At 51.6% G+C, this 27,232-nt stretch overlaps 1 protein-coding gene across 7 annotated transcripts in view; it reads left to right on the top strand.

The window, feature by feature from the left end:
• Window positions 1–27,232, top strand: part of GRIP2 (glutamate receptor interacting protein 2) — a 105,451-nt gene that overhangs the window by 54,257 nt on the left and 23,962 nt on the right. For 6 of the 7 annotated variants that reach the window (XM_066244925.1, XM_066244923.1, XM_066244921.1 and 3 more), the window contains exons 2-10: window positions 18,909–18,989; window positions 20,127–20,262; window positions 21,093–21,238; window positions 22,287–22,373; window positions 22,929–23,004; window positions 24,214–24,359; window positions 25,635–25,782; window positions 25,895–26,064; window positions 27,007–27,132. In XM_066244925.1, the coding sequence (XP_066101022.1) occupies window positions 18,909–18,989; window positions 20,127–20,262; window positions 21,093–21,238; window positions 22,287–22,373; window positions 22,929–23,004; window positions 24,214–24,359; window positions 25,635–25,782; window positions 25,895–26,064; window positions 27,007–27,132 (1,116 nt within the window). Of the gene's footprint in view, window positions 1–4,788; window positions 4,856–18,908; window positions 18,990–20,126; window positions 20,263–21,092; window positions 21,239–22,286; window positions 22,374–22,928; window positions 23,005–24,213; window positions 24,360–25,634; window positions 25,783–25,894; window positions 26,065–27,006; window positions 27,133–27,232 lie in introns of those variants that run through there. The other variant, XM_066244922.1, reaches the window with a different exon arrangement.

The raw sequence follows: 27,232 nt of genomic DNA, 5'->3' as shown, positions 1-27,232 counted from the left end.
GTGTCTCATCGTCTCAGGAGAGCCCATTCCTTCTTAATGCCATCCGCATGTCAGGAGACATGTGCTTGTGCAGATGGCATCAGGAGGGCCTGGGTCCCAGTCTCAGCTCACCCCTCATGCTCTTTGTGACCAAGAGCAAGTGCTTGTACCTCTCCGAGCCCCATTTCCTCACCTCTGAAGTGGGGATGCTACGGAGGTGAAATGAGAAAATAGGTGTGAAATGCTGAAAACAAAGCTCGGCACACAGAGTTTCTGCCCCACCTTGTCCTGAAGAACCGTCGGCGGGATTCTGTGCAATCCCAGAGCCTCCCTCTCCCCCGGCCTGTGCACACAGCTGTACAGGCTGTGCTCTGGCAGACACCTGAGACCCTTGGCCTTACATGCCCCCTTACCCTTCAGGGCCGGAGTAAGGCTGCCGGGAGGGGTGCTGGGAACTGGCAGGTGTCAGTCTGGGGCCACAGCCTGGGAGTGCCTTGGGGGTGTGGCATTACCCCTGAAACACAACATAGCCTGCCCTGAAGTCAAGTGAGAGGCACTGGAGGTGAGGGGAGATGTTGGGCAACTTGGCCAAAGTGGGTGCCAAACCTCAGAGGGGGTCACCTGTTCCCCCTCACCTGTGGGTGGTGGAATCACAGACTGGGTTTCAGTTTCCCCACCAGTAAAATGGGGATGATGATGCATATGTAATAGGAAAGTTTAACCACCAAGTGGGGGAGCACTTGTCCCAGCCTGACCTCCTGGGTGGCGTGAGGAGAGAGGGAGAAGCAGCAACTGAACAGCAATAACAGGTTTATCTCTTGTCCTCAAATCGCCATCTCTGCACCCAGACTTCATTTCCGGCTGTCACTCTGGGCCCCTGGTAGGCTCAGAATGGACTGTGGTTATGATGGCTTCAGCCCTGGGGCCTGAGAGGAAGAAAAGAGGCCAGGGTCCAGGCTCCTTGCTCTGCACTGGTGGGGGCCCTCTCTGGGTCTTGGTTTCTCCATCTGTGCAGCGTGGGGTGGGTTGGTTCCTAATTGCAGCAGCCACTGCCCGTGGATGGGCGAGAGTCAGGGACACCAGGGGTCCTTCAGTATGACAACCAGCTCAGCACACCTGAGAATGTTCCAACAGTGGTGCCAATGGTGCTCCATTAAGAAACACAAAGAGCCCTGGCCGGTTGGCTCAGCGGTAGAGCGTCGGCCTAGCGTGCGGAGGACCCGGGTTCGATTCCCGGCCAGGGCACACAGGAGAAGCGCACATTTGCTTCTCCACCCCTCCGCCGCGCTTTCCTCTCTGTCTCTCTCTTCCCCTCCTGCAGCCAAGGCTCCATTGGAGCAAAGATGGCCCGGGCGCTGGGGATGGCTCTGTGGCCTCTGCCCCAGGCGCTAGCGTGGCTCTGGTCGCAACATGGCGACGCCCAGGATGGGCAGAGCATCACCCCCTGGTGGGCAGAGCGTCGCCCCTGGTGGGCGTGCCGGGTGAATCCCGGTCGGGCGCATGCGGGAGTCTGTCTGACTGTCTCTCCCTGTTTCCAGCTTCAGAAAAATGCAAAAAAAAAAAAAAAAAAAACCCACAAAGAAGGGCCCTGCGAGCGTGGCCCCGTGTAAGGAAGAGATCATGAGTATGTCTTGGTGAGTATGTCTTGAACAGTTGTAAGTAGAGGCTCAGACAGAGTGACTCACCCAGAATCACATAGCTGGCAGAGCTGGGATTTGAACCTTTGTGCATCTGACCTTCAAGTTCTGCCTCTCTGGTCCTTTCCACAGTGTTGGTGTGACACTCATGGCAGAAAAGTAGATGGATGAATGCTTTTGACTTATCAATATGTGTCCATTCTACAGGCGAGAAAGCTGAGGTCCAGAGAAGTTTAGACATGTGCCCCAGGTCACACAGCAATCTATCCTCCAATTGTCTCACAAAACCTGAGGATGCAAAGGTGGCAGGACTCTTTCTGACCACAGAGGGCCTGCCCACCCCTCAGTGGCCCTGCCAGCTCCCCTAAGGTTCCCAGTTCTCACAGGCCATCCATTGCACTGGAAATACGGAGCGAATTCTGTGACCCAGAGCTGCTGGCCACCAGGGCACCTAGCAGGCCTGGCCCCCAGCCACCGCACACACCCATCCATGGGCCCCCGCGTCTCCTCTGTTTCCTAGAGGTCTGGCAGCTATGGAGGAAAGAGGTCATCTCTGGAGCCAGGCAGCAGCTCTTCCTGCTCTCCCAGGGAGATCCTCTCCCTTCTCCCTTCGCTGAGCTCTACGTCTGAGGTCCTTGCAGAGCCTTCTCACCCCCTTACTCTACAACCATCTGTACCTCCCATTGTCTGCAGGAGAAAAGCCAAACTCCTAATACTGTGCTTTGATACTTCATCTGCATCCACTGGGACCTTGTTAAAATTCAGGTTCAGATTTAGCAGGCCGCGTAGGGCCTGAGCATTGTTGACCAGTGCTGGTGCTGCCCAGGCTGCCGGTCCTAGGACCACACTTGCAAGAGTGAGACCCCGGTAGACTCTTCATGACCAGGCGCTATCTCCACTTCCGTCTGGTCTCCTCACTAGTCACATGGGATTTCGTTCATGGGCTCACATCTGCAATGGCTGTTTCCTTTTTTGACATGTTCCTTCCCATCCTTCAAAGTCAGGTTCAAAGGTACCTTCTCAGTGGACCACCAGCAAGAGCTGGCTGCTCCTCATCTGCCCTCCTGGACCCCTGTATAAGCCCTTGAAATTCTGAGAGACCCTTATCAGCACCTTTAAGATCAGATGTGAATGTGTGTGGCTCCACTCTTACAGCTAGGTGACCTTGGACAAGTTACTTAACTTCTCTGCGCTGATTATTTATTTAAACCCTGCCTTGTTCCAAAATGGACTAACAGTTGCTTCCAAACAAAAATCAAATGCGAATGTGCCCAGTGGGCTTATAGGGACAGAGGGCAGCGGGAAGACATTGCTTACCGCCTGTCTCCTGGTGTCTCAGTCCCTGGTGCCTGGTACAGCAGGCACTCAGAGAAACGCTGCACAGAAAAGCTCTCCCATAACCCACAGCGCGACCTTTCCAGGAGCTTCTCATCCACAAAAGTAAATTCCAAAGGAGCAGTGAGAGAGACAAACACGGTGAGGTTTCCGACAGCCCATGTTAATAGCTCATTTAAATGCATCTGAATGGCGAGCAAATATTTTCTTAGAAGAGGGGGTGGATGTAACTCTAAATCCTTGTGTGCTGTGAAGCCCTCTTTCCTGACGGGGCTGTAAATGGGAGGGAAAGAGGGCAAGGGTCTGTCAGAGCAATTTACATGCCTAGAAGGCTTTGTCCTTTCCTACCTGGCATGGGGCTGGGTCTTCATGAGAGCCTTGTCCTGACCACGGCCTGGCACTGTGAACCACATGGAGAGTCTGCGTCCCTTCTCTGCCTGGCCCGTTTACAGGTCCTCTCTCTGTGACCTGCCTCACCATCGCTCTCATGGCTCAGATCCCGGTGTCTCTCTCTGACCTTTGGCCTCACTGCTGGTCCAAGGGAACCTCACCTGGAACCTGGACCCTGCCCCCCGGGACCTGCCTGAAGTCACCCAGAGGAAAGCCCCTCAGTAAGGCAGCATCAGTGGAGGAACACGAATCTATGGATACAGGGGTACAAGTGGCCCCATCCCAGATTTAGAGTCTGAATTGCTCTGAAGGTGCCATCAGTAACGGGCTGGTAGGAGCCAGTGTGGGCAGCCTGGGAGTTGTGGGCTGGATTTTGTGCTGGCCATCCCTGCTGAGGAGGGAACTCAGAAGAAATCTCTGGTCCCTAACCACTGGGAAGCACTCTCCCATTTGCTGCAAGACACAGAATTAATGTGAGACCTGCTTACTCCCATGTCTCCAAGAACTTCATGGGTGCCTCATTTTTTGCTGCATTCAACTGGATGCAACATGTTGCAGGCTTTGACACCCACGTCACTATCACCCACACTTCTTTGCAGCACCTGTGTGGTGTCTGGCCCTCAGTTGGTGCCAACACACGTGGGTGGGATGCAGGGCAGGAGCAGCTGGGAGCTGGAAGAGGGCATCCATCCAGGTCTTCAGGGTCAGTACTGAGTTGGCATGGAGGAATCTAGGAGTGTGCAGCAGCGCTGAGGCCCAGCTGGGGCTGGAGTTGTGACCAGCTGCTACTGCCCATCAAGCCCAGAGGCAAGCAGATCCTCAGCCCAGCTTCAGTCTTCCCAGAAGGCTGGGGGGATGCTCCATGTGGTAGGCTGCTGGGCTCATCTTCCCCAAGCTCCACCCTACAGAAGAGGAAACTGAGGCCTGGGGGAGGTGGTTACATCTGCCTAGAATGTCAGTGGAAGGGCCCCAGGGGCCTTCAAGAGCAAGAGACCTACGGATGTGCCCTGGCCTCATCCATTGGCTGCACTGGTTTATGTCTTGGAGTTCTGTGCAATATTCTGTTGGAATCTGCTGTTTAAAGAAAAAAAGTTTGAAAGACATTGTTCCTCTTCTCTGGATGGAAAAACTGAGACCTGGGGAGGGCAATCACCTGCCAAAGTCCCAGGGCAAGTGAATAGCTGAACTAGACCCGAGGTCTGTCTATCTGAGGGTCCTGGGGGAGACCCCAGGCGTGCTAGCTTCAAAGATCTGCTCAGGCTGTGGGGAGGTTGTTGAACCCCATCCAGGAGCCAGACATGATAGCAGCGTGTCCCCTTTAAGTGGAGAGCCGCCTGCTGCAGTGGGTGGACTCAGTGCCCAGCCAGTGGGAGCTGGGAGCTTCCCTCCCACAGCCCCTCCCTGGGGAGGGCTAGGAGGGGCTGAGCAGCGTGGCTCCTGAGGGAGTTGGTGGGCAGCTGGGACAATAGCAGACATGCTGTGTGGGCTCAACCGGGAGACCCCTGGAGAGGCCGGTAAGTAATGGGGGACCTGTAGGCAGAGTGGAGGAGCTGGTTCCTGGAACTGCTGCCTGAGAGGGGCCTGGGATGGCTAAGACTGGGCTTGCCACTCTCCGAGACCCAGGGCATGGAGAGAGTGCAGGGGGTGGGACACCTAGCCACGGTAAGCAGGTGACAGGGCTGTCTGTCTTGTAGCAAGGGGCTGAGTCCCCTGGGCTGTCCAGCACAGACAGCAAGGGCAGCAGGCAGGTCTGGAGTTCCAGAGGGCAGTGCTCAGTCCCTATGGGTGCCTCCGGGAGGGCATGCCTCCCAGCCTGAGCTGGTAGGAGCGAGCTCTCTGCCCAGAGGAGAGAGCAGAGGCCAAGGCAAGGGGGTGTGGAGGGAGCTCCCGGACTTTACAGCAGGAGGAAGAAGCCCTGGCTGGGGGTCTGACTGGTGAGTCCTAGGGCTCTGGAGACAGTGGGGTGGATGTCACGCAGCTGCCACATTCCTGGGTGGGCCAGTACTGGGACTCAGGGAGGGGCTGTGGGGTAGATGTAGTTGTTCCATCCATCGATCTGTCCATCAGTCTCTCTAGCCTCAGCCTACTGGGATGGCCTTACTTTCCCCAGACCCTCCAGTAGGGAGCTTGTCAGGAGCCAGGACCAGGTCATCCTTCATTCTGTGACTTGGGGCCACCCTTGTCAGTTCCTTCCCACACTTGATGTACTCTTGACTTTACTGCCTCTCAACATCTCCAAAGGGAGGAACTGTGGTCCCAGTGGACAGATGAGAAAACCAGAGCACAGACCCAGTGGTCTTCCCAAGGCCCCACAGCTACGACACAGTGGCCAACTTAGGATTCGTGCCCACATGACCACAGCAGAGCTCCCCACTCTGCTTTTGAGGGCCCAGTGAACATGGGCTCCCACTCCTCACCCATGGCAAGGCATGTAGGCAGGGTCCCCCCAGACTCCCTCATAATAATAGTGCAAACAATAGTGACAGCTGTGGAGTGTTTCCTCCGTGCCAGGTCTTACTCTGTTCTAGCTCTCGCCATTCGTTTCCTCACTTAATCCTCACCTCTCTGTGAGTTCAGGACTATTTATTCTTCCCAGTTTACAATTGGGGAAACTGAGGCATAGAGATGTTAAGTTATGTGTCTAAGACTCTGCAGCCAGAAGCGGCAAAGATAGGATTTGATCCCATGTGGTCTGCTCCTGCCCTGTCCTGGCTACTGCACTGTAAATGGCCTGGGGCACTGCCTTCCTGGCCTGGGTATATCTGTCCTCTTGACCTAGGGCCCAGGTGAATGGGGTCATCTCATCCTGTAGTGATCAGAGCCATAAGGGCAGTGGTGCCCCAGAGACCTCACCTGGAGCATTGGCAGGGAGGTGTCTTCCCCTTCTTCATGGGCCTCTGCCTTCACCCAGGCTCAGGCCTCAGCATCACTTGCCTAGACCTTTGCCCAGTCTCCTCCCTGGCCTCCTGGCCTCCTGGCCTCCTCCCTCTCCCCATGCTGCCATGGAAGGGAGCTTGCTAAAACTCAGGTATGATTACAGTTCCTTTCCTGGCATTCATGGCCCTTTGTGATCTCCCTTTTTTCCTCTCTGGTGACTTACTTAACCCCCACCCTCACCACTGTAACCTCTACCTAGTTTCCTTCCCAGGTCACAGAAACTCATGGTCACACCTGCCTCATTTGGTGTCAGTGCCAAGACTCTAATTTTTAAGAAAATTCCAAAGATGGAGCTTCAGGCATAGCAGGATCCAGGTGCTCAGTTAACTGTTAGGACTCTAGGTTTCTGCCTCTCTTTAGGAAAGTGTCATTTCCAGGCAGATTCTTTCTTCTCCAGAGGGCCCCTGGCACTTTCAAGATTAAGGTTCAGGCCCTGGCCGGTTGGCTCAGCGGTAGAGCGTTGGCCTGGTGTGCAGGGGACCCGGTTCGATTCCCGGCCAGGGCACACAGGAGAAGTGCCCATTTGCTTCTCCACCCCCCCCCCTTCCTCTCTGTCTCTCTCTTCCCCTCCCGCAGCCAAGGCTCCATTGGAGCAAAGATGGCCCGGGCGCTGGGGATGGCTCCTTGGCCTCTGCCCCAGGCGCTAGAGTGGTTCTGGTCACGGCAGAGCGACGCCCTGGAGGGACAGAGCATCGCCCCCTGGTGGACAGAGCGTTGTCCCTGGTGGGCGTGCCAGGTGGATCCTGGTCGGGCGCATGCAGGAGTCTGTCTGACTGTCTCTCCCCATTTCCAGCTTCAGAAATATACAAAAAAAAAAAAAGATTAAGGTTCACTAGCTCAGTTCTCCCTAACAAAGGATGGTTTCCAGTAGTTTCAGCAAATGTCCCAGGTCCTGCCCCAGGACCAGCTTGGATCACATGTTCTCTCTTGACCAATCACTGGATCTCTGCTTGGCCAGGCCTGGCCAAGTCATCTCCTGGAGACAGGGCAGCCAACAGGTGGCCACTGCATACAACCTTCACATATTGCAAAGAAGGCTGAGGCCCTTAGAAGTCAGGCCACTCGCAGTACTCCTCAGTGAGCACCAGGCTTGGGGTTGGGGTCTGTGGAACATGCTGTCCAGTGCCCTTTCTCTGCCCCAAAGGACTCCTGCCTGCCTGAGTCCTTTCTTAGGTCCGTACCCTGACCATGTCCTGTCCTGCTCCTGGGAATCTTGTTTACTCCCAACTAACCCTGAGTCCTTGTAGGACAGGATGTGACCAGGGCTAGGGTGCACAGTAGGCCCGAACATAGATTTTGGCAGGAACTTCCCCCCTCAGTGTTTACTCCTTTCTGACTCCAGGTCACAAAGTGGTCTTTGTTCCCAGGGCCTGCTAGGACTGAGTGAGAGCACTTGCCACCCAGCCAGGACCGGGAAAGCTCGGGCAGTGTGGGGGTAGGGGTTCCTTTACTGTGGCCTGGGCCACTCCTCTAAGGGGACTCTCACCAGAACCACCTGGATCCTTGTGCAGTTCCAAACTTCTGCTCCACAGCAGGGGCTGTAGCTGGGGGGGGGGGGGGGGGGGGGGACTCCAGGCTCCAGACCACAAAGACCACAGAGGCCACACAGCCTAGAGCCAGGGAGACCTGGGGTTGCATGCTGGCTCTGCCTCTTCTTGATTCTATGACCTTGAACAGCTCATTCTACCTCTTGGAGTCCCCTTCTCCTAATCTGTAAGTGAAGTCAAATTCAAAATTATTTACTGAGTACTTACTGTGTGCCAGGCTCTCTGTACTGGCCATAGCAGTGAACAAGCAGACAGCAGTCCCCCCAAACGCCACACCCCCCAGAGCTGATATCCTAGTGGGGCAGATGCAAATAGTTACTAAGATCACTAAGGTTAAAAAAAAAGTGAGGTCTGTTAGATGACATTGAATGTTATGAGGAAAAATAAAGCAGGGAAGGAAGGTGATGGGAGGTGCTGGAAGTATGGGGGTACAGGTGTAAGTTCAAACAAGCTGAGTGGGGAAGACCTCCCTGAGAAGGTGACATTTCTACAAGTTCCTGAAGGAAGCGAAGGAGGCAGTTTTGTGGATGTCTGAGAAAGGACATCCTGAGCAGAGAGAATAGCTATGCAAAGGCCCTGGGGTAGGCATGTGTCTGGTATGTTGAATAGCCAGAAGACCAGTGCACTGGGGTGGAGCTGGCAAAGGGGAGACTATTAGGAGGTGAGGTCAGGGAGGCTGAGGGACTATGAGGAGAATTTTGCTTTTACTCTAAACAGGGTAAATTGAGTGTTTTTACCTCTTTTGGCAACCACTGGTGGGAAATAAAATGATTCTGTGGTGACTCAGTTCTGAGGTCATGGTCCTTGATATTGCTGGTTTCAGAGTGAGGCAGGAGAGCACAGACTCAGAAGGCAGAAGGCCAAGGCCGACTTGAGCCTGCACCCCATCCCACCTGATTTTGGGACCACCATGGCCCCATGAAGCCAGATGAGTGTGGCTCTGGGACCAGTGGTGGGGGCTCCACATACCTCATGGAAGGGGGATTGCAGGGCTGGCAAGCTCTCGGGTCATGGCCGTGGATCCTGGTAGCCCTGACGTGCCCAGCCTGTGGGAACCTGAGCCCTGGTGTGTGTGTGTGTGGGGGGGGGCATCCCGGAGGCCAGACCTGCCTTCCAGGATGCCCTACATTAGAGGTGCATTACCCTATTATGAGAAGGAGAGAACAGAGTCAAGGGTTAAGGATGTGGGTTTTTTTGAGGGGCCCAGAAGGCCCAAATTCTATTCCTTCTGCAACTCACCAGCTGCCTCCTCATCTGTGAAATGGGAATCATCAGATAATTCTCAGTGCAGTTAACTGCGTTTGGGGCATGTGAAGTGCTTAGAGCAGGCCTGGCACAGGGAAGGGCCCACACCCTGTGCTCCTTTCCCATGTTCTTTTTTGGAATCCTTGGCACCCAGTGAATCAGGAATCAACTTTTTAAATCTATTCCTATTTTTTCTTCTTGTTTCCCTTAAAAACATGCATTGAACAGAATGAGAGGCCACCCTGTTGCAGCATTGATCTTCCTATGCTTTTCTTCCCCAAGGGAGCTGGCTTCTGGGGAGGCTTGTCAGCTGCGGGGGGGGGGGGGGGGGGGAGAGGGGGGGGCAGCTATCATTTCTAGAAGAACCAGCTTCCATGTATCTCCTTCTAGCTGTGGTGACCAGAGGGACACTAATCGTGAGGAGTTCCCAAAGGAGCTGCTGCGGGGCCACAGGCATTATCCGAGTCCTCCGAGGCCTGTCATGGGATGGGAGGAGGAGGCAGGAAGGGCCCTCTGGCTCTGCCTCTTTGGAGCTATGTGACCCTGGGCATGTAAGCCTCTCTGTGCCTCAGTCTCTTCATCTGTAACATTGGGGTGATAATGCTATCTACAACATAAGATGATTGTGACCATAAAGTGGTAATAATTTTAAAGTTCTTAAAACATGGCCTACGTTCAAATCTTGGCCCTGCTCCTTACAAGGGAGATCACTTAACCTCTCTGTGCTTCAATTCCCCATCTTTCAAATGGGAATAACAATTATACTACCTCGGAAAATGGTGAGGATTAAATGGGATAATGCTTATGGAGCACACAGCACAACATCCAGGATTTTATCTCTAGGAGTTGCTACCGTTATTAATCTAGGAATACCTTTCTAAGGAGGCAAGTAAAGGGGCAAGGAGAGAACTGTAATGACTCATGGTTTCTGGGCACCACAGAATCTCATGGGTTCCTCCCACCAGCCCCTGAGGTGGGAACTGGCCCCCGCACTGCAGAGAAGTCCAAGGGTCAGAGAGAAGTGACTTGACCCAGATCCCTTAGTCAGTTGGCAGCAGATTTGGAATCAGAATCTGAAGTTGGCCTAAGTCCAATCCAAAATTCATCCTTCCTTCCGACGGAACCAGCCAGGCCTTCAAAGGTGGGCCAGCCAAGCCACGAGTGGCCGAGCACACGGAGTGCTTTAGCGGGCTCCCTCGGGGAGTCAACAATGGGCCACGTGTACAATTGTGAAGGTAGGACCTAGAGGTCAGTGGGAGCCCCCTGCTCCCCACCAGCACATAGGGGCAGGCTAGCGCTGCAGGTGGCTCACTGTCCCAAGTTGAGCCTCTGGACATTCATTTTCTCAGGGGACCCCTTGCAGATGCTGAATGCTGCTTCTTGGAAGCCCACAGAATCAAGCATCAGTCAAGGCTGAGTCTACAGCCCCTCCCAGCAACGCCCTCCTGCACCCCTCTCCTGCTGGGCGGGTCCTGGCAAAGGCGCCTGGCCAGGGGCTGACTTCCTTTTCCCTTTGTCAAAGCCCACTAGCTCCCTGGGGCTCCAGAGAGACGGGGATAATGAAGGCAAATTAGCAATGCTTTCAAGAGAAATAAAATAAGAAAGAAACCCACCCACCCACCCTAACCACAGCGTGGAGCTGGGGACCAGGTGTACAGGGCTGTGCTGGGCACAGCGCCTCTCCCTACTGCTCCCCCCACACTCACCCCGCCCACATTTGCCCAGGCGGCTGGCACCACTGCGGAAATGAATTTCCCTCTGAAGCGAGTTCTTACAGGATGGTTGGACTGAAGGCAAAAGCTCATAATTGCCCATTGCTGGAAGGAGGAGACAGGAAAAAAGAAACATGCGGATAAAAATATCTCTGTTTTTTTATGCACGTTTCCAGCTGAAAATTGGTGGGAAAGATGTTTTTGAAAAGCCTTCATCTCTAAGCATATAATTACCGGGACCCAGAACAAAAAAGAGAGCGGGAAAGAGTGAGCATGTTCTCTGAGGGAGGGGGACTGCGGCCCGAACCCCCATGCATATTTCTATAAATAAAATAATTTCTTCAAATTTTTGTGCCTGGGGCCTGACCTGTGATGGCGCAGTGAAGAAAGCATCAACCTGGAACGCTGAGGTCACCAGTTCAAAACCCTGCGCTTGCCCAGTCAAGGCACATATGGGAGATGATGTTTCCTGCTCCTCCCCCTTCTCTCTCTCTCTCTCCCTCCCTCTCTCTCTCTCTTTTCTAAAATGAATAAATAAAATCTTTAAAAAAGAGAGAGAGAGAGACAGGGTATTTACATTCAAAGCTCTTGTTAAAAAAAACAAAACTCTCACCCTGGGCTGGCTAGAGTCAGCAATGGGAAGGTGAGGATAACCCTCTCCCATTTTACAGGTGAAGAAATAGAGACTTAAGTCACACAGCCAGTGAGTAATTCTGGCCCTGCTTTGATTCTTGGTTTACATACTGCTTCAGTCCTCCTCACCCCCACCAGAGGCTGCTTGTGATAGGATGCTATGTCCCCTCTGAACAGGACCAGAAAACATTGTAACATTCCTTTTGGGTGCCTTTCTGAATATGGCAGTGGGTCTTAGATATCCAGAAATCTTAACTAGCAGTTCTCCTCTCCAGAGTGGCCTTGACCTCCAGGACAGGCCATCAAGGCTACACCCTAAAATGCACGGCCTCCTTTAGAAAAGAGTCTCTCAAAGCCTCACTTATTGCCTGCCGACTCTTTGCACACTGTATGAATCCTGGTTTGCTGCACACTGTCAGGGCCGCCTGTCCACTGGGAAAAGAAACAGCCCACCGCCAGAGCCCAAAGCCAGCAAAAACTTATAGCAGAAGGCAGTTAGGGTGACTCAGTGTTGACAAGCAGACTCACACACTTCAGCTGTCCCGAGGACGTCATCGCAACTCAGTTCAGCACTGAGTAGTTCACTAGAGCAAGATCTGAATATTGGGATGAGGAAACTTGGAGGATTCCACAGACACTTCAAGATGGATCCTGACTTTCAGCAGCCAGCATCCTGCATCCTTTGCTTCAGAATCCTGCATCTGGAGATCCCATTGTTCCTCAATCTAAGTCTCCAAATATTTTGCTTTTAATATCAGGACTCACTGTTGTTCCACTCCAGTTATTCTCTGGTATCCCACTGCTCTGAATTTGGCAAACTCAATCCTCAGCTTTCTCCTCCTTTCCTTAGAGATAATCTTCCCCTCTCCCTCTCCCAGACTCATAAACCTGGAGCCACCAAACTAATCTTTGGTCTTCCCAGGACAGAGGGATTGTCCAGCAACAGTCTCATTTGCACAGGATAAGACAGATTCCAATTCCAGAATTGCCGCCATGAGATACCAGGGAAGTTCGCCGTCACACAGTTGGTATAAACCAGTCTTATTAATTTTATTAGCTCAGGAGCATCTTGTTGAATCTAAATGAAGTGCGAGTTAGAGAACGGTAATGGGAGGCATTATATCTAATGAGGTGTTGCCTAAGTCTTTGCTGGCTGATGTGAACAGGGGGCCTGGGGGAAGGAGGGTGAGCCTGCTGGGGCCCCCAACTCCAGGGGCCTAGAACTTACTCTGGGTTTAACTGCTGTCTGATTTGTTGTTTACCACCTTCTAGCAAGCACAGGGGGCCTAGCCTTGGTCTGGTGGAGTGGAGTGGAGTGGAGTGAGCGGGCAGCAGGGATGGTTTCCCAGTAGGTAGAGCTGCAGGTGGTGGAGGTACTGAGGCTCTGCTAGACCCAGGTTGAGCTGCAGCCCTGACCCCAGCCTGAGCCCCAACACTGACTCTAGAGCAGTGATTGATTCTCAATGGAATCGGGGCAGTATTGCTCCTTTAGTGAACACTGGCCATGTTTGGAGTCATTTTGGGTTGTCACTCCTGGGATTGGGTGCTACTGGCATCTAGTGGTTAGGGAACAGGAGTACTGCTAAAAACCCTACAGTGCAAGAGAGCCACCCATGGCATGTCAGTAAAAAGGTCAATAGTGTGGGGGCTGGGCAACCTGCTGTAGACTGACCCTGCTCCTGGTTCTGACTGAGCCCCAACCCTGGCCCGGGCTGAGTCCTGATCTTGCCCTAGACTGACTCCACTCCTGACTGAATTCTCATCTGATTCAGGACAGGACTTGGCTGGGGTGGGCTCGGGGCATCTGCCCCTGTCAGAGCTGATGCTCTCCAGCCCTCTTTCTCATGCCTCCTCTGAGAAGTGAGGGGAGATGGGTCCTGTGAGTTAGGTCTTGCTTGGCCAGGAGGCTGCGGGAGGGGAGGAGAAGAGTGATCTTCCCATAGCTGGTGAATGGCTGAGCCAGCATATGTGCTCAGGCCAGGCCGAGCCAAGCTGGAGCTGCCAGGGTGGAGGTGATAGGAGGGTTATTCTTCAAGGGTGGTGAGCAGACTGGGAGCCATGTGCAGGCTCAGGTGAGTCCTGAGGAAGCAGCCCAAGCCCATGGTATCTATCTGGTACCTGGGAGCAGTGACCTGGGAGCAGTGACCTGGGAGCAGTGACCCGGAGGCAGCATGGGCAGCCCAGTAGCTTGATGATTTGTTAGTTGTCCTTGCCCATCTCAGTCCAGTGCTAAGAAAGGACTTGGAGAAGGAATATAAAAACATAAGCTGGTCAAAGAAGCCTAAAGAATGAGGGTGGGGTTGGCAAAGGGGCCCAGGTCTGGTCCTGGCTCTTTGCAGAAGCTACCTTGGCCAAGGACTCTGCTACTCTGAGCCTCATTTTCCTCATCTGTCAAGTGGGTGTGATGAGAGCACCGACCTCCTCCCAGGGTCACTGTGAGAAGTGAAGGAGAAGAAGGAGATGGTGTGTACAGGGTGTGGCTGGTGCACAGCATATGAGTCCCCTTCCCCTGTCCTGTCGGGACACAGAGGAGAATCCAGAAGGTGTACGGTGGGTAAGACAAGGGGTTGCTGCAGGGAGGCAGGGCTCTGGCATTATCACAGAGCAGGCAGCCTGAAAACTAGCTTCAGCCTCCTTTGAGATGCACAGGTGAACTAACAGAAAATGCAGAGGCTGAGCGGGAAAGGAGATAGGATGGTCTGTGTAATCACTTCTGTTAGCTTTGTCCTGGAGGTCTGGCCAGTGTGATAAGGCAAGTGAAAGAAATAAAAAAGGTACAGTCTAGAAAGTAACAAATAGAGCTGCCATCATTCACAGATGACAGGAAATCCAAAAGAATCTACCGATAAATATTATAATTAATATGTGGATTTTAAAGGTCAGAATGTAAAATCAACTATTATTATATACTAGCAACCAATGATTAGAAAATTAAATTTGAAAAATAATTTTATTTATGATAGTGTTAAAATGCTGCAAATATCACCCTGGCCAGTTGGCTCAGTGGTAGAGCATTGGCCCGGTGTGTGGAAGTCCCAGGTTAGATTCCCAGCCAGGGCACACAGGAGAAGCTCCCATCTGCTTCTCCACCCTTCCCCCTCTCCTTTCTCTCTATCTCCTTCTTCCCCTCCCTCAGCCAAGGCTCCATTGGAGCAAAGTTGGCCTGGGTGCTGAGGATGGCTCCATGGCCTCCACCTCAGGTGCTAGAATGGCTCTGGTTGCAAAGGAGCAATGGCCCAGATGGGCAAAGCTTCGCCCCCTAGTAGGCAGGCTGGGTGGATCCCGGTCAGGTGCATGTGGGAGTCTGTCTCACTGCCTCCCTGCTTCTCACTTCAGAAAAAACAACAACAATGAAACAAACAAATTAAAAAAATCACTGCAAAAATCTAGGAATACATTTAATGAAAAAGATACAAGACCTTTACCCATGAAAGTACACAATATTCTTGGGAGAAATTCAGTAAAACAAAAATAAATGGAGGATATAACATGATATGTTTATCAATTGGAAGACTCAATGTTTAAAGATATTTGTTTTTCACAAATTGATCTACAAATTCAATGCATTTCCAACCAAAAAATAAGAGAAAACTAAAAACCAGCAGGATGAGTGTGAGTTGATGCTGATGCTTCCCTATTGGGGTTGCAGCATGAATGGGGGTATTTGCTGGTCTGGTAACCAAGGGCCTGGGTTTTAATAGTTTAGGGATGAAGAAGAGGATGCACTGTACTTCCCCTAGTTGGAACTGACAGCTCAGCATAAAGTTGGACTTTAAAAACGATACACCCTAGTGAAACAGGGGACTTGGAAAATATCCACCCATCTACCAGGGAGATAAAACAAAAGCTTCTCTGTCTCTCCTAGGCCCAGGTAGACTCCTTTGAGAATTTGTGATCTGAGAGTTGCTCCTTGTTTTCATTGACAGTTATATTATACACTACTTTCATGGTTCTAGAATCTTGGAGCCAAGAACTTAATGTAAATATTGGTGTCAAGGTAATGATTCCTTGGCAAGCACCGAGGGGAAGGAATTACAAATTCTTTCTGGACCTGGAGGGACTGCCCTAACCAGGCTGAATAAAATTCCCACAGATAAAGCTCCAGTAAAGATGAGCTTATCATCCAACAATTACCAAACACATGAGGGAATGATCCACCATGAGGGAGTGTCATCAGACAGCAGCAATTCATCTCATCTCAAGAATTTTAGATAATAGAAACACAGAGTAATAGGTGAATGTTGAAAAAATTGTTTAAGTATTAAAGGCACATAAGAAACAACAGAAAAGGAAAGAACAAAATATGAAAGCAAAACAAGGCAATAAGCAAAAGAACCAAACAGAGTTTTCAGAACCTCAAAATATATCATAAAATAAAAAATTCATTGGGATTGGGAAATTTTGACTATGAAGTGGGTATTAAGTTAATGACTAAGGGATTATTTTAATTTGGAAAGGTGTGATAATGGTATTTTTGCTATGTAAGAAATAATATTCTTATTTTTAATGCATACTAGAATATTTAGAAGTGTAATTTTATTACATCTAGGGTTTGTTTTAAAATATTTAAGCATAGAAATAAATAAATGGAGTAAACAAAACAAAGTGTTAATTATTAAAACTAGATGTTGGGTAAATATGATTCATTACCAGTGGTTCTCAAACTTTAGTGTGACACTGAATGACCTAGTAGGCTTTTCAATATGTAAATTATTACATCTGACAAAAGACTTGTATCCAGAATGCATAAAAATTCAATAACAAGAAAATAAAAACCCAATGTAACCATGGACTAAATAAAGCTTTGCACAGACACTTCACCAAAGAAGCTATATGGATGGCAAATAAGGGAAAGTGTTCATCATTAGTCATTAGGCAAATGTGAATTAAAGCCACTATAAGATCTCTACACGTCTATTAGAATAACTAAAATTAGAAAAATTAAATCCTGACATTGCCAAGTGTTGGTAAGAATGGGAAGCAACTGAAACCCTCTCACATCATTGGTGGGTGTGCAAAATAGTGCAGCCACTTTGAAAAACAGGTTGGCAGTTTCTCACAAAATTAACCTCATCCTTACCCCATGACCCAAAATCCTATCCATTGGAATTTATCCAAGTGAAATGGAAACTTATGTTCATACAAAAACCCGTATGCACACATTTCTTAAGGCTTTTTTTGAAATGACCCCAAACTGGAAACCATGGAAATGTCTTTCAACAGGTATACATCCATGCAATGGAACACCACTCAGCAATGAAAAGAAACAGGCTACTGATCACACTCAACGTGGATGAATCTCAAAAGACTGTACTAAATGAAAGAAATTAGACTCAATAGCCTACATACCATATGATTGCATTTATATGACATTCTAAGGAAAGCAAAATTATATAGACAGAAAACAGATCAGGGCTTGTAGGGCTAAGGATGGAGGAGGGACTAGCTACAAAGAGGGAACAAGGGAGAATTGGGGGGGGCAATGGAAATGTTCTAGAACTTGATTGTAGGACACATTTCCCAAAAACATATAAATACACACCAGAAAGAATTAATTAAAAAATTTTAAAGTGGAGAAAAATGTTATGTTAATATACTAAAACACACACACATACAGATTGCTAGACTTCACCTCCAAAGTTTCCAGTTTACTAGGTCCTGGGTGGGGCCCAAAACTTTACATTTCTGACAAATTTCCATGTGATGCTAGTACTGCTGGTCTGGGGACCACACTTTGAGAACCTCTCTGCCTTATACAATTCTAGTACTTTAATTATGGGTCTGTTTGTTGGTTTTCAAGTGAGAGAAGGGGAGATAGAGACAGATGCCCGCATGTCCCCTGACTAGGATCCACCCAGCAACCCCCATCTGGGGCCAATGCCCAAATCAACCAAGCTATCCTCAGCACTCTGGGCCGACGCTCAATCCAGTCGAGCCACTGGCTGCAAGAGAGGAAGAGCGACAGAAGGGGGAGAGGGAGAGGAAGAGAAGCAGATGGTTGCTTCTCACATGTGCCCTGACCGGGCATTGAACCCGGGACATCCGCACACCGGCCAAGGCTCTATCCACTGAGCCAACCAGTCAGGGCCTGATTATGTTTGAAGTGTATGAAAATTTTCATCAGTTAAAAGAAACAAAAATGATAGATTTCATTACAGATTAGACACATCCCAGAAAAAGAGACAGGAAATAAGATGGTTGGTGGGTCATGGAGGATAAAATGGAAAGTCTCAAAGTATATAGACTAAGTATTTTTTTAAGTGAGTGGAGGGGAGGTAGTGAGACAGACTCCTGCATGCATCCCAACCGGGATCCACATGGCAACCTTCATCGGGGGCCAATGCTCTGCCCATCTGGGGCTGCTCGCAACTGAGATATTTTTAGCACCTGAGATGGAGGCTCCAAAGAGACGTCCTCAGCGCCTGGACCAATGTGCTGGAACCAACTGAGCCATGGCTATGGGATGGAAGGAGAGATGAAGGGGGAGGGGTGGAGGGGAGAAGCAGGTGGTCGTTTCTCCTGTGTGCCCTGACCCAGAATCAAATCCAGGACTTCCACATGCCGGGTCAATGCTCTACCACTGAGCCAACCGGCCAGGTCCTTGGCTAAGCATTTTGAAAGAGAGAGATGAAGGAAATAATACTTGAAGGAATAATGGGAGAGTGTTTTCTAGAATTGAAGCTGGGGGAGACAGACTTACCTTGTGCTGACTAGAATGTCTGAGAATACAGCTGGTCACTGTAAAGTGCAGTCTTCATGAAGAAACATTAATCAGGTCCACTGTAGATTGAACTGGCTCATAGTCAGCACTGTCTCACATGTGCTCTGACATCCACCTACATGTGAGAGAGCTCCCTGTCCCATAGGTATGCAAACCCAGCCTAGGGTGGTGTAGTCAACAGACTTGGGTCCTCATCCACATTACATAACTCCCCAGCTGTGTGACCATGGGCATGAGTTATCCCTCTGTTGGCCTCAGCTTCCTTACGTGTGCAATGGAATATTACTCAGTACTACCAGGAGGCTGTGCAGATGGTTAAATGCAGAACAGGTATGAAGTTTCCAGTACTGTAGCAGGCATCCCCAAACTACGGCCCGCAGGCTGCATGCGGCCCCCCTGAGGCCATTTATCCAGCCCCTGGCGCACTTCCGGAAGGGGCATCTCTTTCATTGATGGTCGTGAGAGGAGCACTGTATGTGGCGGCCCTCCAACGGTCTGAGGGACAGTGAACTGGCCCCCTGTGTAAAAAGTTTGGGGATCCCTGGATATGGTGAGTGTTCAAATGAACATTTTCAGCCCCAGGAGCAGAGATGAAGCCTCTTTTGGGAGGAGAAACCACAAGAATCCCCCAGCAGAGACAGTGGAGCTGCTGGCAGGAAGGAACCCCTCTTATAGGCCACGTCCATAAAGTGGAAGATTCCCAAAGCAAAAGAGTTTGCCTGAATAGAAGTGAAAATGGAACTCGGGGCCTTTCTGTCTCTCTTGCCTGCAGACGATGGGCCTTATGCCAAGGGAGGCAAGGACGCAGGAGGAGCCGATGTGGCCCTGGCTTGCCGCAGACAGAGCATTCCAGGTAATGAACCCCTCTCCTTCCTATTTCTCTGTCCTGGAGGCACAGAGCTCTGGGTGGGGATCAGACAGCATTATCTCTGCTGCTAACTTGCTCTGTGACCTTAGACCAGGGGTAGTCAATCTTTTTATACCTACCACCCACTTTTGTATCTCTGTCAGTAGTAAAATTTTCTAACCGCCCACCAGTTCCACAGTAATGGTGATTTATAAAGTAGGGAAGTAACTTTACTTTATAAAATTTATAAAGCAGAGTTACAGCAAGTTAAAGCATATAATAATAATTACTTACCAAGTACTTTACGTCAGATTTTCACTAAGTTTGGCAGAATAAATCTTTATAAAACAACTTACTATAGTTAAATCTATCTTTTTATTTCTACTTTGGTTGGTCCGCTACCGCCCACCATGAAAGCTGGAACACCCACTAGTGGGTGGTAGGGACCAGGTTGACTACCACTGCCTTAGACCAACTATATATATATATATATATATATATGGCCTTGTTGGGGACTGAAAGCCAACAGAGTCTTTGCAGTTTAGATTTTTGGGGGACAGAGGTGTGGGGAACTGGCAGTAAGCTGACAGTCTGCCCAACCCCCCACCTCACTTGTTCTGTGAAGTTGCTAAATGCTATTTTGCTATGGTGCTGGATTGTTTATACACATCCTGCCCTCCATAACCCCCAGAAAGACTGGAGGCAAATTTCTTTTATCTTTTGTCTTGTGAAGTTAAGATGTTATATATGGTGGGGGTTTTCTGCACTTGGTAGAATTCTTGGGTTGCCTTGGAAATGTGATCACAGATCTCTATGATTTGCTAATGGCCCACTTTGCCCTATAAATAAAGCAGGAAGCAGGTGTTGAGCATACTCTGTTCTTGCCATCAGCATTGCAGAGCCCATCCTTTTACCCTAAGCTTATTTTGTTAATTCTGCACGGTTCCCACTCAGGACCTGGAATTACTAGCTGCGCTGGTTCCGCGGCATAAGCTTTCTGATCCTGCTCTGTAAAAAGAAGCGATCTCACCCAGTGGAATGCGGCCAAGTGCCCTGCTTACCAAGTGTTAGCCTCACTTGTCTTAGAGTTGGGGGCCTAAATTGCCCCATGCTGTCCCATCACCCCCCCCCATATGTCAGCAGAGGAGTTCCGAGGGGTCACCGTGGTGGAGCTGATCAAGAAAGAAGGCAGCACACTGGGCCTGACCATCTCAGGTGGCACCGACAAGGACGGGAAGCCCAGGGTCTCCAACCTGAGACCTGGGGGGCTCGCAGCCAGGTGAGAAGTGGGGCTTGGTGGGGGCTGGGGACCAGTGGAAAATGAAAAGCAGTTGTTTTGGAAGCACCCAAGAGCTCAGTGTCTGTAGAAGGAAGCCCTTCGGTGGGAGCTGTCATTCTAGGCCCCAGCTTCTCCTCTTCCTTTATGCTGGGGACTGACTTGGCCACAGTGCCCCTGTTGCCAGGCCCTCCGTGCACTAGCCTGAGCAGTTCCCTCTGCCTGGAAGTCCCATTCCCCACGACATCCTCCTGGTAGACTCCTGTTCATCCCTCCAGAATGCCTCTGGGAAAGCCCAAACCCCAGTCTGGGACAGCCGCTCTGCTCACACAGCTCTGTAGCCACTTCTGTACGCACTTCTAGCATTTTAGCTCAGTGGCTCCCTTAGACTATGGATTCCACGAGACCTGGGAGTAAGCCTCTCTATCGCTGCCTCTCTGGGCCTGCACAGGGCAGGCCCTGATGAAGGTTCAGTTGAACAGAAGAGAAAAATGTTGGTGAAAAGCCAGGAAGAGTATTAGGGACTAGCAAAGGAGGCGATAACCTGGCCACTCTGCAGGCTTGTCTGGGGCTGGTTAGACAAGGAGGAAAAGGAGGCAGACCAGCATTAGGGGTGGGAGGGATGTCAGGCCTGGGTGTCAGACAGGTCAAGGTTAGAATCCATGCTCTCATACTCACTCACTGTGTGACCCCGGACATTGTCTGACCTCTCTGAGCCTAAACTCCCCATCTGCAAACTGAGGATCCAGAGGACATAAGGAATCAATGGGAGGGTGGGGGTGTGATTGCTGGCACCTGTCACCATGCGTGTGCTCTGGCCTCCTTGCTCCCAGGAGTGACCTGCTGAATGTGGGTGACTACATTCGGTCAGTGAATGGGATCCACCTGACCAGGCTCCGCCACGATGAGATCATCACCCTGCTCAAGAACGTGGGCGAACGCGTGGTGCTGGAGGTGGAGTATGAGCTGCCCCCGCCTGGTGGGTGCCCTTGGACAGGGAACTTTCTCCACTGCCTTGGTTGTGGGTGGACCGTCTGCCTCCCCATCAGGGCCTGGGTGGTAGGGATCGTGCCAGATGGGATAGGTGGGGTAGGTGGGATCTGGAGACTGGCCACGAACACCATACCTCCCCTAGGGACTTTGCTTACAACCTCAGTATGCTGCTCTCACCAAGAGGTGGCAGGGCCCCATTTATAATCTATTTTTATTTTGCATATTTAATTTGCAAATTTTTTCTTTTAAGGGGGCAAGTTTGGGGAACATTGGCTGAATAAATTGTTCCCTGACCTACTGCTGTCCCCGCCATACCGTCCTGCACTGGGTTCAGTGACCCAGCTCTGACAAAGTTGCTCTAGACCAGGGGTAGTCAACCTTTTTATACCTACCACTCACTTCTGTATCTCTGTTAGTAGTAAAATTTTCTAACCGCCCACCGGTTCCATAGTAATGGTGATTTATAAAGTAGGGAAGTAACTTTAGTTTATAAAATTTATAAAGCAGAGTTACAGCAAGTTAAAGCATATAATAATTACTTACCAAGTACTTTATGTCAGATTTTCACTAAGTTTGGCAGAATAAATCTTTATAAAACAACTTACTATAGTTAAATCTATCTTTTTATTTATATCATACTTTGGTTGGTTCGCTACCGCCCACCATGAAAGCTGGAATGCTTCATGGTAGGGACCATGAAGGGCGGTAGGGACCAGGTTGACTACCACTGCTCTAAAGTCTTGAAATTGAGTAACTGTCTGGAATTCAACCCAGGCCTGAGCCCACCAGCCGTGGATTCAGGCCTAAGTTCTGTCATCGTCTCTGTGTGAGCATGAGCAGGCCCTTTTCCCTCTCCAAGTGATGGGCTAAGTGGGTTTTGGGCCTCACTGGTCCTACCTATTAAGTGGGGAGGAATTTACCCTCCATCTAGTCTCTTTAACTGGTCACTCATCTCTCCTGAATGAGCTTTGGGGACATCTGCCAGCTCGGTAACATGTCTGAGAGACTCAAAGGAGTCCTCTATTTTTCTGTAGCCCCTGAAAACAGCCTGGGGATCATTTCAAAGACAGTGGATGTCTCCCTCTACAAGGAGGGCAATAGCTTTGGCTTTGTCCTCAGAGGTGAGTGTAAAAGTCACCCGTGGGCCAGGGTGTGGCTAATTCTCATTCTGTGTATATTCTGTTTTGCTTTAATGAATCTGTATATAAATCTGATATATCATATATGTCTTGCTTCTGACTTTAAAGAATCCAGGACCATTAAACCAAGTGTCAAATGGAATATTTTGCCAAGCAATGATGTGGGTGTGGTTGAGGCAAGTGTGATGGAAAAGTTGTGGCAGAAAATGATGGTGACAGCTGCCACTGAGATTGGGAACAAAGTTGGGAGCTGTCTAGCAATCAGGGCTTGAAGGGAAATAGGATGAGAAACAAGATGGGGAGCAAACCATTTGACAGGGAGAGGACTTTGGTCACATCTCCTACTTTCGCCCCAGCTCTGGGTAGTGGGAAGTGGGATTTATAGTTGGGGTCTCATAAGAGGGACTGTGAATAGCAAGGACAAGGTCCTCAAAGAGATTCAATTAAGGGAGCCTACTTAGGGGCTGGGTCAGGGCCTCTAGGCATCAGGGGAAGTGTGGGTGGATTATTTTCTGCCTCTTGTTGAACTCTGTCCAGGAGGTGCCCATGAAGACAGCCACAAGTGTCGCCCACTTGTCCTGACCTATGTGCGGCCTGGGGGTCCTGCCGACAGGTGAGCCTGAGCCAAAGGAAACCTTATAGCCTCGCAGTGTGCTGGCCAACCCCAGCTTCTTGTGAAGGAGATAGAGCAGGAGCCATTGTGCCCATTCTCCAGAGGAGCAAATTGAGGTCCAGAGAGGGGACACCCTTTGCCTATAGTCACTCAGGGAGTTGCTGGTGGAGCCAGGACTAATGCCCAAATGAGAGAGACGCCATGCTTTTTCTTCCCCAATATTCTGTTGTCTTGGCTGAGCCAGGGAGGGAGCAAGCCTTGGTGTCACCTTGATCTTCCCTTCACTGCCTTAGTTTTCCCCTCTGTGGAATGGTGCAATATTATAGCCCCAAAGAATTGCTGTGAGAGGTTTTGGGGTACGGTGATTGGCATCGCTGTGGCCCTCTGTGACCCAGCGTCCCAGCTCTGGCTGAGCTGCCCACCCCGGCCCTGCTACACATGCCAGGCGGAGAGAATGTGAGGAAAGAATGGATCCAGTTCCCAGCCTCTGGTGTCCCCAGTGGGAGATTCTTGGCCGTCTTAAGAGAAGCCTGGAATGGCTTCTAAATCTGTCCTGGGACAGGGCCCTGTGACAAGCTATTCATAGAACCTCCCAGAATAGCTTTGGCCACCTGTCGGAGCAGGCATGCCAGGGCGGGGATTTGACCCAAACTGAGGTGAAGCCCCGCTTGGACCCCACCCTGGGGCCCTGATGCAGTGGTTCCCAGGCACATTGGTCACCAGGACAGAATCACTGCTGAGAGACCAGGGTGAGGACAGTGGGAGGAAAGCTCTATGACGGGCAGCGTGAAGCATCCAGACCACCCCACCGCTGCTGCTAGCCTGGCAGGGCTGCCATCCTCTCTGGACCCTGGCACTCCCTTCTTTCCTCAGGACAGGAGTGAAGTGGTGACTTCAAGGGCCACCCCCAGCTCAGACATTCTAAGGCCAAGCTGGGACCGAATTTCTTAAGCAGCAACTGGGGTGGGAGATGTCAGAGCTGACCTACCTCCCCTCTCCTCTCCCACTTCATGTATTCTGCCACGGTTTATAGTCACTCATTCTTCCAGTCACTCGTGCATTCCTCATCCATCTGTTCCGTCCCTTTCTCCTTCACCCACTTCCCGCCCCTCCTCTGTCCTCTGTGCCCACTTTTACCAATGCCCTCTCGTCAGGGCCGTGCCCCGTGCTCGCACGGGCCAGGCTGGCTAACTGGGCCCTTCCCTACAGGGAGGGCTCTTTGAAGGTGGGGGACAGGCTGCTGAGCGTTGATGGCATCCCGCTACATGGGGCCAGCCACACGGCTGCCCTGGCCACTCTGCAGCAGTGCAGCCACGAGGCTCTCTTCCGGGTGGAGTATGACGTGGCCATTCCAGGTGAGCTGGGCGCTGAGGACTAGGGCTGGGCAGGAAGAGGCCACGGGTGGAGGGAGGAGATCGCGGGCACAGACCCTCCCCACTGCAAAGGCTGTGTGACCTTGGGCCCGTCAGTCTCTGTGTCCCCAACATTGTTGGATGCATTGGGGACTCGGCTGAGGACAGTACAGACAAGGTCTCCACTCTCATGGGGCTGACATTCTGGTGGGGATAGAAAGACAGCAAACAGAATAAATCAAATATAGAGGCTGGCAGTTGGCAGCAGGTGCTGTAAAAAAAAAAGGGGGGAGAGAGGCCCTGGCTGGTTGGCTCAGTGGTAGAGCATCGGCCTGGCGTGCGGGGGACCCGGGTTCGATTCCCAGCCAGGGCACATAGGAGAAGCGCCCATTTGCTTCTCCCCCCACCTCCTTCCTCTCTGACTCTCTCTTCCCCTCCCACAGCCAAGGCTCCATTGGAGCAAAGATGGCCCAGGCGCTGGGGATGGCTCCTTGGCCTCTGCCCCAGGCGCTAGAGTGGCTCTGGTCGCGGCAGAGCGACGCCCCGGAGGGGCAGAGCATCGCCCCTTGGTGGGCAGAGCGTCGCCCCTGGTGGGCGTGCCGGGTGGATCCCGGTCGGGCGCATGCGGGAGTCTGTCTGACTGTCTCTCCCCGTTTCCAGCTTCAGAGAAATACAAAAAAAAAAGGGGGGGGGAGAGAGATAGGAAAGGCTGGGGGTGCCCTCTAATTTGTAGCATCAAATGAGAGAAAGGCCACAGTGCCTGGGCAGGCTGGAGGATGAGGAGCAACATGGTAGGGGTCAGATCCAGGAAGTGTGATGGAGGTCAGCTGGCCGCTTTGCTGGTATTCAAACATGGTGGCGGGGCCAAGAGCAGAAAGAGCTCACTTTTGTTTTTGAGCCACGGGGCGGGTCAGTTGAGGTGCCATTTTCTGAGGTGCACAAGGGTTGCCGTGGACACCATAATTCAGTACCAGCATCCAGCAGGCTCTCAATAAATGTGAGCAAAGTAGTGTTGTCAAGCAAAGCCCTGCAGTCAGAGCCCCTCAGACCTGAATCCTTGGCCTCAGCTGCACAGCGGCTGTGTGAGCCTGGACAAAGAAAGCCTTCACCTCCACACAGCTCAGTTTTCTAGTCTGTAAAATGTGCACAATGATCCCTCCCTGGCAATGAGGATTAATCCTCCCTGCAATGAGGATTACATCGAAACAGCCGAGTCAGGCTAGGGACAAAAGTGCTCAATATTTGCATTTTAAACTCTTCTTCTCTTCTATGTGTCAGACACCGTGGCCAATGCTTCGGGGCCTTTGATAGTGGAAATAACCAAGACGCCGGGGTCCGCCTTAGGGATCTCACTCAACACCGGCTCCTACCGAAACAAGCCGGTCATCACCATTGACCGCATTAAGCCGGCCAGCGTGGTGGACAGGTGAGGCACACGCTGGGCTCTGCCACAGTGACGGGGGGCCGGCAAGGGGAGAGGCCACCCAGAGTTCTGTCTGGCCAGACCAGCCTCCTCCTTCTCCCTGCCCCCCGGCCAGGAGTGGAGCGCTGCATGCTGGAGACCACATCTTGTCCATCGACGGCACCAGCACGGAACACTGCTCGTTGCTTGAGGCCACCAAGCTCCTGGCCAGTGTGTCAGAGAAAGTGCAACTGGAGATCATGCCTGTGCCCCAAAGCCGACGGCCCCTAAAGCCCTCCGAGACAGGTGGGTCCCTTTGGAGGATCTCGGGGCATATCGTATATTAACGCATTCTGAACTTCCCCATTATCCTAGGAAGTGGCCACTACCTTAGTCCCACTGTACAGATAATAACAGTGAGGCACAGAGGGGCTAAGTGACTTGTCCAGGTGATCTAGCAGCTGGCTCCAGAGTCAGCCAAGCCCCAGATGAGGGTGGGGGTGCTGCACAAGGAGGCAGAATCAATGGGCTGACATAGTTGGGGCCTCATCCCTCCTTCCAAGGATACATTGTACCAGGTTGGGCCCCTCAAAGCCCTGCAGCGGAGGAAAGAGCCAGGACAGAACCCGGGGCAGTCCAGGAGGAAGTATGACATGGCAGCCAGTTCAGGTGGGACAGGTGGGGAGGCAGGATCTCTGGGGTCCCCTGGGAAGCAGATGCTTAGATGGAGGAGGAGTGCAAATAACTCACTGGGGGGAAGACGCAGGTCTGAGCAAGACTCAGCCAACCCAACAGGAGCGCTGGCACACGGGTCACCCCTGAGAGCTCAGCACAGGGCAGAACTGGCCAGGCCCTGGGACTTGGCGGGCTCAGCCTCCGGCCGAGGCTGCCCAGGCTGTAGCCCTGCGGCAGGTTCGAAAGGTGCTGCGGCCAGATGCCAACTGCCGACTGCACTTCTCAAAGCTGGTAGACCAGTTCCGGGCTCCAGAGCCAGTCAGCCTGGTTCAACTCTTCCTCCACCACCTCCCACTGTGGGCCTCGGCTGGACCTGCCTTTCCTCCCCTGTTCCTGCTGCAGCATGGCTGGGCCCTGAGCGCAGCGCCCGACACATCATGAGCATCCTGGACACATGAGCAGAGTCCTCACTGCCTCCCTTGGAAACTCAGGATCTCTGTGGGTGTGGTGAGTTCAGACTCGCTCAGCCCTTGACACCTGTACCTCTCTCTCCCCTTCCTCCGCCGGCCACAGTGAAGGTGCAGAGAAGTGAGCAACCACACCGCTGGGACCCCTGTGTGCCCTCCTGCCACAGCCCCCGGCCCAGCCACTACAGGACAGCCACCTGGGTCACACCTGCCAGCCAAGACCAGAGCCGATGTAATGTGCCCACCCCACTGGGGCTTGTGCATGTTTCATAGGGGAGGAAACCTAGACTCAGAGAACTTCGGGGGCCTGCCCAGTGTCACCTAGCCCATTA

This window comes from Saccopteryx bilineata, chromosome 10, assembly GCF_036850765.1.
Source record: "Saccopteryx bilineata isolate mSacBil1 chromosome 10, mSacBil1_pri_phased_curated, whole genome shotgun sequence".
Lineage (NCBI taxonomy): Eukaryota > Metazoa > Chordata > Mammalia > Chiroptera > Emballonuridae > Saccopteryx > Saccopteryx bilineata.
Note: the sequence above shows the minus strand (reverse complement) of the source record. Positions and strands in the feature narration are given on the sequence as shown.